Source organism: Dipodomys ordii, unplaced genomic scaffold (genome assembly GCF_000151885.1).
Source record: "Dipodomys ordii isolate 6190 unplaced genomic scaffold, Dord_2.0 Scaffold7, whole genome shotgun sequence".
Taxonomy (NCBI): domain Eukaryota; kingdom Metazoa; phylum Chordata; class Mammalia; order Rodentia; family Heteromyidae; genus Dipodomys; species Dipodomys ordii.
Window position 1 is genome coordinate 345706 of NW_012267223.1, and position 17299 is coordinate 363004.

Here is a 17299-nt window from a genome sequence, read left to right on the forward strand (position 1 = left end):
GGCTCAGTGGTAGAGCACTTGCCTTGCATGCATGAGGCCCTGGGTTCGATTCCTCAGCACCACATAAGCAGAAAAAGCCGGAGATGTGGTAGAGCGCTAGCCTTGAGCTGAAGAGCTGAGGGACAGTGCCCGGGCCCAGAGTTCAGGCCCCATGACCACCACCACCAACAACAAAAAGGCACCAAAAATGGAAGTAGAAAACTGAGAGGATGGGGACAGGGGAGAAGACTTAGGGAAGGGGGACGTGGATCAGGATGCACCATCCTCATCCACTGACGTGTAGAACTGAAACCCTTGGTACAACTACTAGGAGATTTATTTATTCTGTTACAGACCTGATCAGAAGCCAAGGGCACGGGCTGCTGCTGCACCTCACAGCGTGCACATGTGCGCTTCCACCGTCATGGTGTGGGGAGCGGGACCTCAGCTCTGGGCGGGGCCGGCAGGAGCGAGAGCCACTCCGTGAGCAGTTGGTCCAGGGGAGATGGAGGGTGCTGTCCCTCACAATGGGGTTAGTGGTCTTAATACCAATGCACGAGCCTTCTTGATAGGAAGTGAGGCGGATGTCCTTGAGGCGGCCAAGTAACCCAATCAGTGCTGGGGACGGCTGCCAGCAGGCGGTACCCCACCTGGAAGCCCCCAGAGGCTGCATTACGCTCACACAGGGGAGGAGCCTTCCCACGTGCCCATGCCAGCCATACTCAATCTGCTGCCGGAGCAGCTGCCGGCTGGTGCGGTGTCTCAAGCCTGCAATCTCAGCTACTCAGGAGGCAGAGACTGGGAAGAACATAGCTTAGTGTCAGTTCAGGCCTCAAGTTCACAGGCCCCCATCTAAGTCAGTAAGTCTCAGGGCAAAGTGCTGACTTGTGTCTTTGTGGTGACGTGAGTGTACGTGTCTGACGTGCGTCTATGGGTGACGTGTGTCTTTGTGGTGACGTGTGGCTATGATCCCGACTACTTGGGAGGCATAGGAGGATCACAGTCTAAGTTTTGCCCCGAGTGATTCTTTTCAGATAGAGTCTATCTGAAAAGAGCCTTTTCTATTTGTCCTTGATTATTCTTCATTATCAAAGAAAAAGAGAGAAGGCTCAAATGAAAAATAATCAAGGACAAAGAGAAAGGCTCAAATGGTAGAGTGCTTGCCTGCCAAGCACTATCTCAGAACTGCAAAAAACAAAGCAAGACAAACACCACCAACGCTTTTCTGGCTTCTGAAGTGAGTTGTCAGACTCTGGGGCCTATGTGTGGCGGTGGCTCCAAAACCGGGCCACTGGCCCAGCATAAACTGGCTTTTCTTGGTCATGACTCCAAACTTCATTAAGTTCACACAACTCCCCACAAACACACATTCACTGAAACAAACACCGGTGACTGATTATCTGTGATAAGCCCTGCCACCCCTACAACCCTCCCCTTCAGCCACTAAAGGATCAGTGGACAGGACACACACAACTGGTCTCCAAACCACAACTGCGCCACGGTTTGCATGTGACGGGGGCACACCCACAGGGGCCTGTGTCTTTTTTTCTTTTTTTTTTTTTCAGATGTGGGGCTTGGACTCAGGGCCTCGGTGCTACCTCTGAACTCTTTCACGTAAGGCTGGCACTCCACTTTATGCCACAGCACCACTTCCGGTTTTCTGGTGGTTAAATGGAGATAAGAGTTTCACGGCTTTTCCTGCCCGGGCTGGCTTTGAACTGCAATCCTCAGATTTCAGCCTCTTGAGTAGCTAGGATGACAGGCGTGAGCCACCAGTGCCGGTGTGCCTATGTTTTAAAGTGACAAGCCCGCCACACCCAGAAAGGGCTGATGCACACGCGGCTCTGGCAGTAACCCCCGGTGCCGGTTAGGAAACCCTCTGTGACCCATTCATAATCTGCTCAGCACCGCTTGTTAGTTTGCATCTGTGTCCCTGCGCAGAGGGGACCATGGTGTTGGCATGAAGCAGGCTGGCCGCAGGGCTTCACCGGTTCCTGATGTATAAGCGGGAGTGCTGGGGAAGGGCGGAGGAAGGGAATTCGATACTTTACCAGGAAAGCCCAGTGACATTTTTTCTTTTTTGGTCTCTCATAGGGCTTGAACAGGTGCTGTCCCTGAACTCTTTAGCTCAAGGCTAGCACTCCACCACTTGAGCCACAGCACCATTTCTGGTTTTCTGGTGGTTCACTGGAGATAAGAGTCTTATGGACTTTCCTGCCCAGGCTGGCTTTGAACTGTGATCCTCAGATCTCGGCCTCCTGAGTAGCTAAGATTACAGGTGTGAGCCACTGGCACCCGGCCCCAGTGATTTCTCATTGGACTGGTGGGTTGTGTTTACCATTGGGCCCCACAAGGAGCAGAGGAGCGGCTGGGCGTCCACAGACCTCAGGGCGTATTCGGGCAGCCTCAGGTGAACCAGCCTCGCTGGGATCCTTGTTTTGGCCTCTTTCTATGGAGGCCTCAGCCAATTGGGCCTTGGCTGCAGCAACTCACCTGTAAAACGATGGGAAGTTGCTCCGGGGGGCTTCTGTTCTCCACACCCATGGTAAGCCACACCTGGAAGGCAGTCAGCTGCTCCGCAAAGAACGGGCTGTGCTGTGGGATAAGCAGGAGCCGATTAGGGCCACACGAGGGCAGAGGGGTCCCACGCTCTGTGACTGGGCAGAGCTGGAGGTTTTGTCAACAGCGAGGGTGCAAGAAAGGAAGAGGGTGATCCTGAGGCCTGTGGCCTGGGCACTGGGACAATGGGCTGCGGTTGGTGGGCAAGGGGCAGAAGCAGCCTGTGGGGAAGATGCCAGCTCAGGCATCGCGTCCGTGGTGCACGGCGCATCTGAGCGGAAATGCACTTGCCATCCGAGCAGGGATGTCAATCATGGCACACGGATTTTTTTTTTCTTTCTGAGACAGGCCCTCACCATGCAGCCAGGCTAGTCCGGGACTCTCAATCCGCCTGTCTCAGCCTCCTGAGTGCTCGAATTACAGGTGTGTGCCACCACGCCCAGCCAGATCATCTTGTAAATTGTCTAAGTTTGTATTTGTTGTTAGCATACACTGCTTGTACAGGGAGGAGGAGCGCGTCACATTTCCATACAGGCAACGATCAAACTCATCCCCTTACTCTCCCTTATCCTTCCCTTTCTTCTTAAAGTAATCCCAACAGGTCTTACTGTTCTATTTGCACATTTACAGTAACATAATCAGGCCACATTCACTTGCATTCATCCCCTCCATCCACCCTCCTGATCACATTCACTTGCATTCATCCTCTCCATCCACCCTCCTGATCCCCTTCACACCCACCCAAGGTTTCATTTCTTACATCGCATGAGAAGTAGAGGGAACCTGGACCTGAGCCAGGCCCCGCCACACAGAGGCTGAGGGGCCAGTGAAAGGCAGGCAGACGGTGTGGTGCCCGGAGCAGGGAGGGCTGCAGGGAGAGCAGCACCGAATGCCCCGATGGTGAGGGAAGACTAGGATGACTCTGGCCACCGATCATAACCATCAAGAGCATGGCTGGGATGGGGCCAGAACAGAAGAGGGAAGGTGGAGCCACCTCTTTGGGAGGTGGCTGCCAGAGGAGAGACACGTGGGGGGGGGGGGTGGATGGAGAAAGTGGGTTAGGAAATGCATTCCAGATCGGGAGGACAGCAGCATGTGGGTGACTGGATAAGAGGGAGGCGCACAGACCTGGAGGGGCTGGTGCTGCTGGGTGGGGCACCGGGGCCTCCTGCAGGGAGGGGGAGAGCAGGAGGGCGGGGCAGGCAGCAGGAGGAGACCAGGGAGTCAGGGAGTGTGTGCGTGGGGTCAGGAGTGGCTTGGGGGGGGAATGACTGGGGAGGCAGGTTCAGGGCTGTGCTGGCAGCACACAAGAGCATGGAAGCGTTGGGGGAGCACTGGAGGCCAGCAGTACGCCCTCAGCCGCATGCCAGGGCCTGGTGTCCCTTCAAAGGCTCGGGTTCAGGAGGAGGATCACAAGGCTGATGGATGAAGGGTGTGTATTTGAGCAGGAGAAGATGCGCAGGCCTTCCACCTGCAGAGCAGGGCAATTCCATGTCCATGACGGGGGCACAGGTGGAGGCCACCCACTAGGGCACAGCTGTGCACCCAACTCCCAACTGGCCTTCCACAGAGCACCCGGTGCCCAGAGCCCCACGGCGCCCAGCCAGGGCTGGGGAATGCAGCGGAGCTCTCGCTTAGGAGTGCCTGCCCTGGTGACGTCAGCTGTCATAAAAGGAAGACACGCAGAGGCACTGTCAAGCTTCGGCCCCCAACGCAACGCTGCCGTCAAAATTGGTTAAAAAAAATCTCATCAAGTGCCCCTCCTCCACATCCTGTAAGAACAGTTACACCAACTTAGAAAAACCTCCAGTCAGTACGTGACAAGTAGGCCTCTTCTCTTCCTGTCCAATTAGTTTTTGCATATAGATTTTCACGTGCTGGTCACTGCTGAGAAGACAAGCCCGCCTGATCTTTTCACCTAAAATGGACAAAAAAAGCAAAGCATCCCTTTGCCGGCCTGATGAGCTATGAGGTTTGTCAGGTGTCTGAAAGCTGGGGAGTAGACAAATGGGGGTCACTGCCCAGCACACGAGCAGCTGCACGGACCAGGCACACCCATGCTGTTCTGAGAGCCGCCCCGGGTGGCATGCATGAGGGCTCGCGCTGGCCCTGGGCACGGCAGGAAGGGATGCTCCGCGGACAGCTCACACGCGCCCGCCTGCCCTCCCAGGATGGTTCTGATGCTGGCCTCTCTGCTCTGCGGTCACCTCAGGCATCAGATGGCCTGGTGTCAACAATGGGTGCTCACAGGCAAGACAGTGAAGGAGGAGGCTGCTGGAGCCTCGGAGCCCTGCTCCACAGTGGGAGTGAGTCCGGCGGGCTTTGGCGCTGGCCGCGGTGCACCCGCTAGGGTGGCTGGGTGGGTGGTCCCGGCACTGCGTCGGGTGCTGCTGCCCGACAATGGGTCAGCAGTGACCTGCCCGGTGCCCACAGCTGTGTGCGCCTCCTGCTCCCTGTGTGTCACAGCATGCAGACGACTTAATTGAATTGGCTCTTCCAGACCCTCTATACCTTTCTCCTTAACTCCATAAACACAACTAGACCTTTGGTTCCTGGTTAGAAATCTGTCCCTTCTAACTACTGACTTTTGGAAAAGCGAGATATATACTAGGCTTTTTGTGTGCCTGTAAAAGTAAGTTTTGGCGCTGGTGGCTCATGCCTGTCATCCTAGCTACTCAGGAGGCTGAGATCTGAGGATTGCGGTTCAAAGCCAGCCCGGGCAGGAGAGACCGTGAGACCCCTATCTCCAATAAACCACTAGAAAACCGGAAGTGGTGCTGTGGCTCAAGTGGTAGAGCGCTCGCCTTGAGCTGAAGAGCTGAGGGACAGCGCCCAGGCCCAGAGTTCAAGCCTCACGATCGACATTAAAAAAAAAAAAAGTATGTTTTAAGATGAGGCCAGTAAATTATGAGTAAAATATCAGAATAAAGAAGTTTGGAAAGTTGCTATAAAATCACTTGCAAATAATACTAATAAAGGAAAAAATCCAGAAAATGAAATTTGTGGGAAAACTGGTCCACTAGGTTTGACGTGATTGTTGCCATTTTGGGGCAGGAGCTGCTGCAGTGACCTGCCGGAGGCCGCGGCCGGAGGCCCGCAGCCCGAGAGGAACACAAAGGAAGCAAACACCCAGCTGGGGGCCAGAGACCCTGAGACGTCAACATTCCTCCAGGGAGCAGAGGCAAGGCTGCTGTACAGTCCTAGGACATCAATCACTACTCCTTCCCTGCCAGCCCTTAGATTAAAACCAAAACCAAACAAGCAAACACGCATGATCTGTGAGTAACCCTGGATGCAACTCCTCCACTCAGAGATGAATTAGTCTGTGTGGTTCTTTGGACTGCAGGCGCGTCTGGTTTCAGAGGAAGGCGCTTCTTCCATGTCTCCCAGGGACATTCACATTCATACAGCGAAGTTTGCACGCAAAGACTCAATATTACAAAGACGCTGCTGACGTCTCCGCTCATGTGGATTCATGGTAATCTCAACCCAGGTCCCAGCAGGCTCTCCGTAGGAATCCAACAAGCTGATCATAAAATCCATATGAAAATCTGAAGGCCCCAAGGCAGCCAAGGCAATCTTAGACAGGAACAAAGCCAGAGGCCTCCGGCTGCAGCGGAGGGTCTGTGACAGCATGGGGCTGGAGCAGGGGCAAGGGAAGGACAATGGCCTACGGACAGAGAAGAGCAGTGGCAGGCCCTCACACAGGCACCGTCAGGTCCAAGGCAGCGCGCCACCGAGCCGGGCGCTACGCGGGGAGCGGATGCTCTGGGCCCACCGCACACCACGCAGGACGCTGGCAGCGAGCAGCTCCTCAGGGCGTTTACCTGGGCGTTTGCAGGATGGCTGCAAAGACGGCATCAAGGGCCCTCACCATAAAAGCAAAAAAGCTGATTTCTGTTCACTAAGACAAAAGTGTGAGGGAGTGAAAAGGGTGAACAAATGCAGCAGTGGTACCACCAGACGCTGTGTTGGAAATGAACTGTACAACTCGTGGCAGGAGTGGAGGGAAAAGCCAGGAGAGAGTGGGGGGGTGGCGACACCATCTGAAAAGAAATGTGTTTTCCTGACTTACTGTAAACCCCCTGGACACCACCTTCACAACAATAAGAAGGGGAGAAGCAAGCCCCAGAGTAGGCAAAGACACTCAGCGCATGGGGCAAAGGGACAAGGAACAAATGGGCCGATACGCAGAAGCGCCACAGCACACAAGACTAGGGCAGACACAGGGCTCGAGCACCCGACCCACAGGAGATCACCCGTGGTGGGAGGAGTGAGAGTGGATGTCCCCCGTGGAGCACTGTCTAGAAATGTCGGTAGCCCCAGTAGAACCAGGGCTCGGGGTCAGGGGAATGAGGCATTTTTCAGCAGGCACAAACTTTGGGGAGTAGGGAGTGACAAAAATATTCGAATGCATCCTGCAGCGAATAATTATTATTTCAAATTGAGATAGGCTGAGTGAATGATTCTGCTTTTAGTCTCAGACTCTACTATGCTTGGGCCAAAGGCAGCCAGCTCTGATTGACTGTGAACACCTCAAACAGAAAACTCAAAACTCCCACTGGGCCAGGTACCAGTGGCTTACACCTGTGATCCCAGCTCCTTGGGAGGCCGAGATTGGGAGGCCTGTGCTTTGAGGCCAGCCAAGGCAGAAAAGTTTACAAGACCCTTTCTTACCTGAGAGCCAGGCATCATCATCCTAGTTACTACCTAAAATGGAGCTTAGGCCTCATCTCAGAAATGATCAGTACAGGACTGGAAGGTGGCTCAGTGGTAGAGCGCTTGCCTTGCATGCATGAAGCCCTGGGTTCCATTCCTCAGTACCATGTAAACAAAGAAAGCTAGGAGTGGTGCTGTGGCTCAAGTGGTAGAGTGCTAGCTTTGAGCCAAAGAAGCTCAGGGACAGCGCTCAGGGACTGGCCAAAAAATAAAAGACCAGTTACAGAGGCACGCCTCAGGGACCTCACAAGGAGAAGGCCCTGAGTTCAGGCTCCACGGTAACCTCTACTGCCTGTGGATCTGACGGTTGGGTTTGGGAGCCTGGAGCCGGTGGGATGTCGAGTGAGAGCAAGGGGCATGGAGCCCGTACTCCGAAGGTCCACGAGTCCCGGTGCGGAGAGGCAGGCCAGGGGCCTGGGCTGGCTGCTGCTCAGCCTGGGTGCTGATCGCCTGCGCGTGTGGACGGGCAAAACCTCGCCAAGCTCATTTATAATACGTGTCATTTTTCTTATTATGCTATATTTCCAAAAAGAGCAAAGAAAAAAAGCTGTAAGGGTCCACACAGGGCTCTTTCCTTCGCCGACACCCCACCCCAATTTGACGGCTGCCCAGACACGATGCAGATGGTCTTTGAGCACTTGGTGCGTGCACGGGGCAGAGTGCTATCTCATGGAGAGCATGGGGCTCTGGGAAGCGCAGACCCCGGGCTTGGGAGGCCTTCCAGATGTGCCTGCGGCAGCAGGCCCCGCCCTTCCTTGGAGAGAGCCCAGCGCCCGGTGTGTGGGGTGGAAGGTGAGTGGACAGCCGGCATGGCATCTGGCCTGCGTCACTGCCACCCTCCCCGGTGCGCTACAGCTCTGCGATGGACGTCTTCCTGCCCCCAAATGTAGGGGAGACAAGGGGAACCGAGGGAAGAGCACCTAGTGCCCCTTCAAGGCACAGAGTCGGGTAGCCTGCAATGTGCGCACAAATCCACGAGAACATCTCCCTGTAGAGGGCATGGTGGCTCACGCTTGTCGTCCCAGCTACCTGGGCAGCTGATATCGGGAGGACCACATTTTGAAGCTAGCACAGGCAAATGAAACCCTATCCGAGCCCACAGCTAGATGGGTGCGGTGGTGCACGCCTGCCACCCTGGCTCTGCCAGGATTGGTGGTGGTGGTGGTATGCTGGAGGGGGGAAGCGAAAAGGTCTGAGTGTTGCTCAGGTGGTAGGATGCCTACCCAGCACACACGAGGCCTAAGTTCAAGCCTTGCTGACATGCGTGCACGTGCAAGCGCGCGCATGCACACACACGCACACACACACACACACGCACACACGCGCACACACGCACACACACACACACCCTACCCCCACTCCCCCCAAAAAGGGAGAAATAAAACAGAAAAAAGTTTCACCATTCAAGTGAGGCAGAGGCTCAGGGAGGCTGTCCCAGATGCCCACGGCGTGCTGCTTCCCCACCCAGAAGCGCTGCAAGAATCGCCTGCCCCCACCCACCAGGGCGGTCCATACCAAGAAAGCAGACTTCTGAGAACAACTCACACACTGCCCGTTTCAGTCTAGCCTGAACACCGGCTGACCCGGTCTCTACTCTGGTTAGCTCCAGTCTCTTCCAGGTGAGTGAACCATGCCTGCACCACCCCAGAGCCCCAGGAAGGGAAGAGGGGACTCACCCTGAACGCGGTGCCTTCCTCGATGATGGTGGGCAGCTGGGAGAGGCAAATGTCCACCGCGAGGTCCCAGGCCTGCCTGGGGAGAGAACACAGGGCACCCCTGCATGAGTGAGCAGCTTTGGAGCAGGGGTTTTGCAGGGAGAGGAGCCCTGAACGGCACGCGGCAGGATCTGCGGAGGCCCTGGAGCGAGGTCCAGCTCTGCCAGAGCCACCAGAGTTGAGTCAGTTGGAGAAAGGTCAGGAGAACCCAGCCAGGTCCCTGCATGGGCACTGCTGGTGCTGTGGCCCCCACACCTGGTGCGTCGCATCCATTCTCTCTACAACGAAGCAAGAAAGGCCAAGGAGCCTGGCCTCCCTCCACGGCGGGTCCCAGATCCCTGCGTGCAGCGCCCAGGCTGGGGAAGCTGTTGGGATGTTTGAGGCAGAGGGAGACAGACCCTGTGTCACCAGCCTCTCGGCACGAGGACACCATGGGCATGGGCCGCGTGGGCAGCACGGGGCAGTGTGAAGTCAGGCCACAGACACCACAGCCAGCTCCAATCTCAAGCCAGCCCCCAGGCTGCCTTCTCCAGACACTCAGACATTGCAAGATGGTTTGTGCAGCTTCATACACGCATCCTTGTATAACTGGGGAGCAGACTCGATGGCTGGCCGCGGGCTGGCCGCTCTTACATAAGGCTCTGGCTGTGCCAGCCCGCTTCGGCCGGAGGTCTGAGGGAGGGGCAGAGCAGAGCAGGGCAGGGAGGTTGGCTCCCAGGGCTAAAGCCACACAGGAAGGCCTCAACAAGGGACCCCAGAAATGACAGGCAACGGCTGGTCACCTGTCAGAGCACGCCACCACACAGGCGGACAACCCCACTTCCTGCTGCGACCCCCGGCCCCGTGGCTCCGCAAGGCCCCAGCAGCAGGGCGGGCAGGTGGCAGAGCACCAGGGCCATGCCTTCTCCGCCATGCTGCCAGCCTCCCTTGCCGCAGCCGGGGGTAGGAGGGGTGGGGGAGGAAGGGGAACACCCCTCTCCCACCCTGCAGAGCCCCCCACAGGGAATGTGCTCTCCACTGGCAGATGCGGCCGTGGCCTGGGCAGCCCTCCCACTGCTCACGGACGAACGCTCCCAACCCCACCCCGGGACCTGCCAGAGTATCTGAGCTACCAGCACTCTCAGGCTGCAGCGGGGGCTGGTGGGAGGCCCCCTGTACTGGCTGAGGCCCGACGGCGCTCACCCCGCAGCACTGCACTCCCACTGGGCGCCCAGGTCCGGGTCCGGCAGTCCCAGTGGCCCACGCTCAGGGACAGACCCAAGTCACCAGCAAACGCTTGTGGAAGGAGAATGAAGAAAGAAGGGAAGCCGCTCTCTCCTCCGGCACTCAGAGCAACCGCTCGCAGGGGTGGAGAGAAGGAAAGCACCTCACACCCAGCTCCAGGCCCTGCGCTCCACGCTCTTCTCTGAGCACTAGGTGACCATTTGGGGGATGCTCCCTGGGGACTACCCAGCAGGACTGCGGGCTGCAGCCTGCTCAGGGCCAGCTTCACCACAGCGCAAGTGGGAAGCGGCGGTGCCCGGCATGGGGTCCTTGTGAGACCCTGGGGTGGGGGGGCAAAAGCTTGGCGGGGCCTCAGGTACAGAGAGCAGCTCTGGCCAGCCCGGGCCACCCCAGCATTCAACGTGAATTCTCAAGGAGGAGCTTCCTGTCTGCACGGGCGCCGACCCGGAGGCACCAATCCCCACACCGAGGCGAGGCTCCGGGCCTGGCCCTCCCTTCTTTGAGAAATACGCTCCTGGGAACGCAGCATGATGATCAGCACAACAGAGTCCGTTTCTGGAATGACAGTCTCTTCTCGCTAGTAATTTCCTGAGACTCAGAGTTCCCTGTGATTTTTATTTAGACTAATGAGACTGCACGCTGGCAGGTAAAAGGGCACATTTTCTCTATGTCTTAATAAAGGACCAAAACAAGAATGGAAAAAATTTAAATCCAGAAGGAAAGCAAGGAACTGAAGTGCTGGGAAAACAGATCAAGATGCACCGCACTTACAAACTCATTTGTTGAATGCCAACTCCTTTGTACAACTGCTTAAGTAGAAATATAATCTTTAAAAGTGACATAAAGCCTAAAGCTGGACACAGAACTCCTTTTCAGTTTCAAAGATCTGACCGGCCCCAGAGCGGAGGCCAGAGGAGGAACTATCTAGAAGGGGTTCCAAACACAGACGGTAAACAGCTCACATGTGCTGTGCCCTCTGACCTCCTGCAGGAGGAGGGTGCTCTGCTCTACTACGTGGAGACAGAAGCAAAAGACGACACTGCAATTCGGCTGAGGATGCCTGGAAGTTAATCTATTTCAGGAGTTAGAACAGCGTGTACAACTTAGAGAAGAGCACAGCACAAGTCTGGGCAGTTGGAACCCAGCGTGCCCTCCAGACGGCACTGCCCAGGCCGGGCCCCTTTGGGTCTGTTTGTGAAGGTAAAGCATATGTATATTTCTTCTTACAGCTCAGAACTGAAATGTCTAGCATGTTCTCCAAGTCAGGAAGCGGAAAGAGCCCTTTTGTAAGGCTCCGGCAGTTCTCTGAGGTCCTAGAGCTCACGCGAGCCTGATTCCCACCCTGGGAGGACTTGAGCCCCGGCCCCACGTTTCCTGCATCAGAAGAGCAGCTCAGAGGCTCTGCGCTCTGGAGGCGGAGGGATGGGTGGGGACGTGGAGAGCGGGCACTGGGGCTGGCGCAGAGAGGTGAGCAGAGGGCTACAGAGCCAGAGGCTGAGATCAGGCTGGCTGCCAACATCGAAGACAAAGTCCGCCCAGTGCCCATTCCTCAAGTGGAAAGAGCCCGGGGATGGAGAGCTGGGCACCCTGGGGAGGGTCGGACCCCTTCTCTGTTCCCATCAAACTCCCAAATGGTGCCAATCCCGTTCTCGCAGAACTTAGCTCTCTGATGAGCACAGAATCAGACAAAATCCTATCAAACTTGCAGTTTTAATTTGGGATTCTCAGCTATAGATGAGTGGGAAGGCAGGTCCTATAAAAGCTGGAGCCGAGGCAGTGGCGGTGGGCCACTGCAGCCACCAGTTCTTCCATTTGGCACCCAGGAGGGAGCGGGAGCCGGGGTGGGAGGTGGCGGCGGCGCGGCGTGGGGGAGGGTCTGGCCGCCGCGCAGGTCTGTGGCGCAGGGGACTTTCTCAGCTTCTGGCTGCTTGGATGAGTCACTGCCTGGAAGAGCGGGTTTTTAGGAAGCGGGCCTCGGGTGGCAGGCGCCCAGGCGGTGGGCTGCAGGAAAGCCTCCCCGCTTGCAACTCCATCTGCACCCATCAATCAGAGTGGAACGTGCAGGTTATTACCGCAGAGAAATGCCAGGTTCCAGGACCCCTGAAATTGAGAGTGAAGGGGAACGACTCCCTGATGGCTTTGCATCAAAAATTAAACAGGAAACGGCGCAGAGCATTTCATCACCAGCTCCCCCGCCTGGAGCCAAGTGTAAATGTACATTACTTAGGCTTTAACCTCAATTTTTGTTAGGCTTTCTTCCCTTTCCCCCTCCTGCTAAAAATTCAGCCTCTTCATCACCACCCAAGGATATAATAACTAGATTTTCAATTATTTATTCCAAATGCTCTTTCCTGCCTACCGTTCCGTGAGCTCCCTGGGGAGGCGCGGGCTGCAGTCTGGGTGTGCGAAAGTCCTGGCCACTGTGTGCTGAGTTCCGCGACCCAGCGCGGCAGACAGCCTGCTGGGAGCCCACTGCTCACCTTCCAGGGCCAGCGCCTGCTCCAGGCCAGGCTCTGAGCCTCAAGCCAGAGAGCGGAGGGCCTCTGTCCCCCGGTGTGCATCCAGGCCCCCTTCTCACTCCTTTCAGGGGTGAGATTGTGGGCTGGGACATGCCACTCAAGATGGGTCACATTCCCGGCCCCCTACGAGATGTCAAGGGTTATGGGTGGCGATGAGCCTGCACTAGGGGGCCTTCCCACAACCTGAAATGTGGCTCTGGTGCCTGAGCCGGGCGGCCGCAGGGGACGCTTGGCTTAAAGCACAGACAGCCTGGGATGCTGAGCCTGTGGCCCCATCCAGCCTAGGGCAGACAAGATGGAAGAGAAAGGGCCATTTACAGAGCCTAACAACTAGCTATAGTTTAACTAAGACACCCAACTCCTTTCGCAGGAATGCATGCATCTGGCAACAAGTTTTCCAGAACCAGTGTGTCTCTGCAAGCGGAGTCTGTACACTATCTGTGGAGGGCACTGGCACTTATTCCAGGGACCAAGGTCCTTCTCTTCTCTGATTTAGCACAAAAATGCCATGGCCAGGGTGCCCTGGCTCATGCCTGTAATCTCAGCAATGCAGGAATTTGAAATTGGGAGGATCATAGTTCCACAAGCCCCAGCACAAAGTTCACAAGCCTCCCATCTCCACAGAGAAAGCCAGCATGGTGTTGTGGGCCTTCCATCCCCATAATGGCAGGAAGCACCAGTGAGAGGACCATGGACCCATCTGCTTGGGTCAAAGAGAGATCGTGCCAGGCACCAGTGGCTCACACCTGTCATCCTAGCTATCAGAGGCTGAGAGCCGAGGATCGCAGTTCAAAGCCAGCCTAGGCAGGTAAGTCCGTGAGACTCTTATCTCCAATGAAGCAGCAGAAAACCAGAAGTGGCGCTGTGGCTCAAGTGGTAGAGTGCTAGCCTTGAGCTGAAGAGCTGAGGGACAGCGCCCAGGCCCAGAGTTCAAGCCCTGACCAACCCCCCCCCAAAAAAAGAGATCGTATCTTAAAACTAACCACAGCCAAAAGTATGGTGGCATGGCCCAAGTGGTAAGAATACTTGCATAGCAAGCACAAAACCAAAACCGTAAGTTCAAACCCAAGTACTGCTTTAAAAAAAGGGCAGGGGGGCGGGGCGATTGCTAAGGTGAGTGGTTTCCTCCGGAGGTCTGGCGCACGGATGCTCAGGCAGCCGGCCCCTCCCTTAGTCTGTGTACTCAGTGCCCAGGGGACGCGTCTGTCTCTGTCTCTGTGTGGAGGTGTCCAAGGCCTTAGCGGCAGCCTCCCCTCTGCCACACCGGGCCGTGATGAAGTCCCGAGACTGCTCCTGTGAGAAGGCTGTGGTTTCTAGGCCTGCAGAATGCTCTCTCTCGTGGCTAGACTCGCAGGCTCAGTGGTGGTCAGGGCTTCAGGGACAGCGGTTGATGTGCTGGCACCGAGCGCAGGGGGACTGCGGGCTGGCCCACCCACAGCAGCGGGACCTCGCATCCTGGGGTTTTCTAACTGCCTGCGACGGCGGAACCATCGCAGCAAGCACAAGTTCAAACACAACCCTGACGCTGCGCGGGAGGGCCAGGCCGGGCGCCTTCCCGCGCTGCTCCCCTGCCCTGCTGTCACCTTGCTTTTCATGAATGGGTGAGTGTGCAGTGGACCAACCCTGGGTGTCTACGCCTCACCATCCTCACAACCCCCGGGCCAGGGAAGCCAGGACATGGCAGGTCTCATCAGCGTGGCTGGGATGGCCGCCGACAGCCAGGGACCAGCAAGGCAGCCCGGCAGGGGGCCAGCCCTGGACACAGAGGCCGGCCGGGCAGGAGACTCCAAAGCAGCACTTAAAACCGGAAACCCCAGTCTGGGGCAGGAGTCAGTTTCCTTGGATTGGGAACTTGCTGGTCACAAGGTCAGAGAGGCCCATTTATCCATGTGGTCTGGAGGCAGAAGAAAGAGAGGAGCCTGAAGTCACGGGCGTCCAACCCTAGGACCCCACGAGAAAGCCACTGAGAGTGGGCGGGAGTTCCCCGTGACACACATGCTGGGCCCAGCTCCCCTCACCACCGGCGGCCCTCTCTTTGATTCTCCATGAGATGCCTGGCCACAGTGGCCTCAGAGAAAACGGGACTGACAGATGCTGACTTCCCAGCTCTGAAGCAAGCGGCACCACCCTGCCGGAAACTCCCTGGGGAGACTGTGTCAGAGGCACGAAAGTCTCTTCCTTGAAACCACGTCGCCACTGACTTCCCTCGGAGAACCTTCACTCCACGTCCCCCGCGCCCCCTAGCTCACAGCAGGAAGCTGTGGTGTCAGCCCTGCTGGAAACACCCAGTGGAGGCCTTCAGACACAGGCAAGACGGCACCAGCTGGGGAGGAAGGGGCGTGGACAAGGTCCCCAGACGAGGCTGGCCAGAGCCCCTGGGACTCCTCCTCCCCCAGGTCTCAGCCAACGAGCGTGCCCAGGCTTCCGCAGCTGTGCGGGGTGCGGAGCTGTGCAGCCCCTTCTCTGGTGTCCTCCCCCCCCCCTCGCTAACGCAGGCAGGAGGCACGCGGCATCTAGACCATGGGTGTGTTTGCTCATCAGAATGTTGCTTTAAAAAGCATACTAAAGATGAATGAGATTGTGAATAGATAGCTAGCAACTTTTTGAGCATCAGGTGACTGGCTTCTGGGAGGGAGAACTGCGCTGGTGTCGGCTGGCCAGGGCTGCCCAGACGCAGGCGCATCCGCAGCCCCCCTGGCCTCACCGCCCCCGGCGAGGCCCACCCGTGCCTGCCTTGCACAGCCCATACCACCCTCGCCTCCTCCTAAGCCACTGGACAGCGCGGCCGGTGTCCCTGCTCACACCCGGATGGGTCTCGTGGCTTGCACACCTGCTCTCACACAAGCATGCAGGTGCCAGGTGAGCTTATTCATACCAGAATGTTCCACACTACTGCATGCCTCCCCAAAAGCCTTCAGATGAGAACTTTCTCCCAAAGCAGCGCTGGGCAATCAGGGCCCGGCACGTCCTCCCTCGTCTGCTCTACCTGGCGCCAGGGGCTTCCTGGGCACCTGGGCAGGGCAGTGAGCCAGCTGGGTAGTTCTGCAGGCTCTGAGGCCGCACAGGCTGAACAGGCCTTTCTGTTAACAGGGTGGTTCAGTACTTCTCAGCAGAGTCAACACACACAAAGGCAGAGGTGCCTGACAGCTGAGAAGCATCTGGGCACCGCTTCAGAGTAGAGAATTAATTCGCTGGCTTCGTGTGCTTTTAACCGGGCCCCCTCAGCCCAGGCCGGGCGTGCGGTCGCTTGCTACATCAGCCATCTGTGACAGGCGCTTCATCAACCAGCCATGGCTACAGGGTTACCACAGACAGGACAAACCCAATGATGGGAATTATTTTCTCAACTCAGGATTTTTTTTTTTTTTTTTTTGGGTCCGGTCATGGGGCCTGAACTCTGGGCCTAGGCACTGTCCCTCAGCTCTTTAGCTCAAGGCAAGCACTCTACCACTTGAGCCACAGCGCCACTTCCAGCTTTTTTTTTTTTAGGCTTATGTGGTGTTGAGGAATCGAACCCAGGGCCTCAGGCATGCAAGGCAAGCGCTCTGCCACTGAGCCACCTTCCCAGCCCTCAACTCAAGATTTTAATGAGTTCTTTCCACATCATTCAAAAAAATGAGATGGAAGTCTAGGTACTAAATTTTAGGGATTTCTGCTAGTTATGTAAAGAAACATTCATTTCTTCTGATTCTAGGTTTGTATTTATGACCAATAGTACCTAAGCCATGATTCAATTTTAACTTTAATGTTTAGCCTTTTGCAGGCTTAGGAAATCTACAGGTACCTTTGAAATCATAAAGAAACAAACCTACACCAGCTTTTAAGAAGTCCTGTCCTGTCCTTCCCAGTCCTGTGCTGCTGGTTGCAGTACCATGAACGCTGAGACTACAGGAGACTTTCCGACAGACAGCTGCTGCTGATAGAATGTGGTTGCAGTACTATGAACGCTGAGACTACAGGAGACAGACAGCTGCTGCTGATAGAATGTGGTGCTCCGCTCTTTTCATTTAAATGTATTTTGTATAGCAAGGAGTTAAGTTTTAAGACTGCTTCTTTCTTTGAGAACACACAGGCTTCAATTTGCATCTCCATTCTGTCAGGCCCTGGGGTCATTCCCAATTTCCCCTTTTATAATGAACACTCTGACTCCTACTGTCTGCTAGCCTTTTGGAACGCCCAACTGCTCAAGTTGCTTAAACTGGATGGTGAGCTGGGGCATAGCCGAGGGCTAGGCACAGTGGAAGGGCGGGAGCGGTGGTAGGGAGCTGGCTGGGGCAGTCGTCAGGGTCAGGGAGCCAGAGGCCAGCAAGGTCACAGCCAAGGACAAGGTCCTCAGTCAGCCTGGCATAAGCAGGTGGGAATCAGCAGGCTTCCTGTCTCTCTGGTTACTTCCAATGTCCGGCTGGACAGAAGGACGTGGAGCTGCACACCTGCAGGAGGGGCTGATTCTGGGTTCTAGGGTGAACACAGGCCTGCTCCCCGCAGCCTCGCCGGGCTCATCTAGACCAGGACACAGAGAAACCCGGCTCACATGACAGCGAGGCTGCAGACCCCTGGCTTTCTCTGGGGTCAATGCCTTTTCTG

General features: G+C 56.4%; 1 protein-coding gene across 1 annotated transcript in view; it reads right to left on the bottom strand.

The window, feature by feature from the left end:
• Rptor (regulatory associated protein of MTOR, complex 1) overlaps positions 1-17299 on the bottom strand; it is a 339456-nt gene that overhangs the window by 93045 nt on the left and 229112 nt on the right. Inside the window, exons 10-11 of the mRNA XM_013036239.1 lie at positions 8934-9009; positions 2473-2574 (exon numbers count right to left, since the gene is read on the bottom strand). Coding sequence (XP_012891693.1) covers positions 2473-2574; positions 8934-9009 — 178 coding nt within the window. The remainder of the gene's footprint in view (positions 1-2472; positions 2575-8933; positions 9010-17299) is intronic.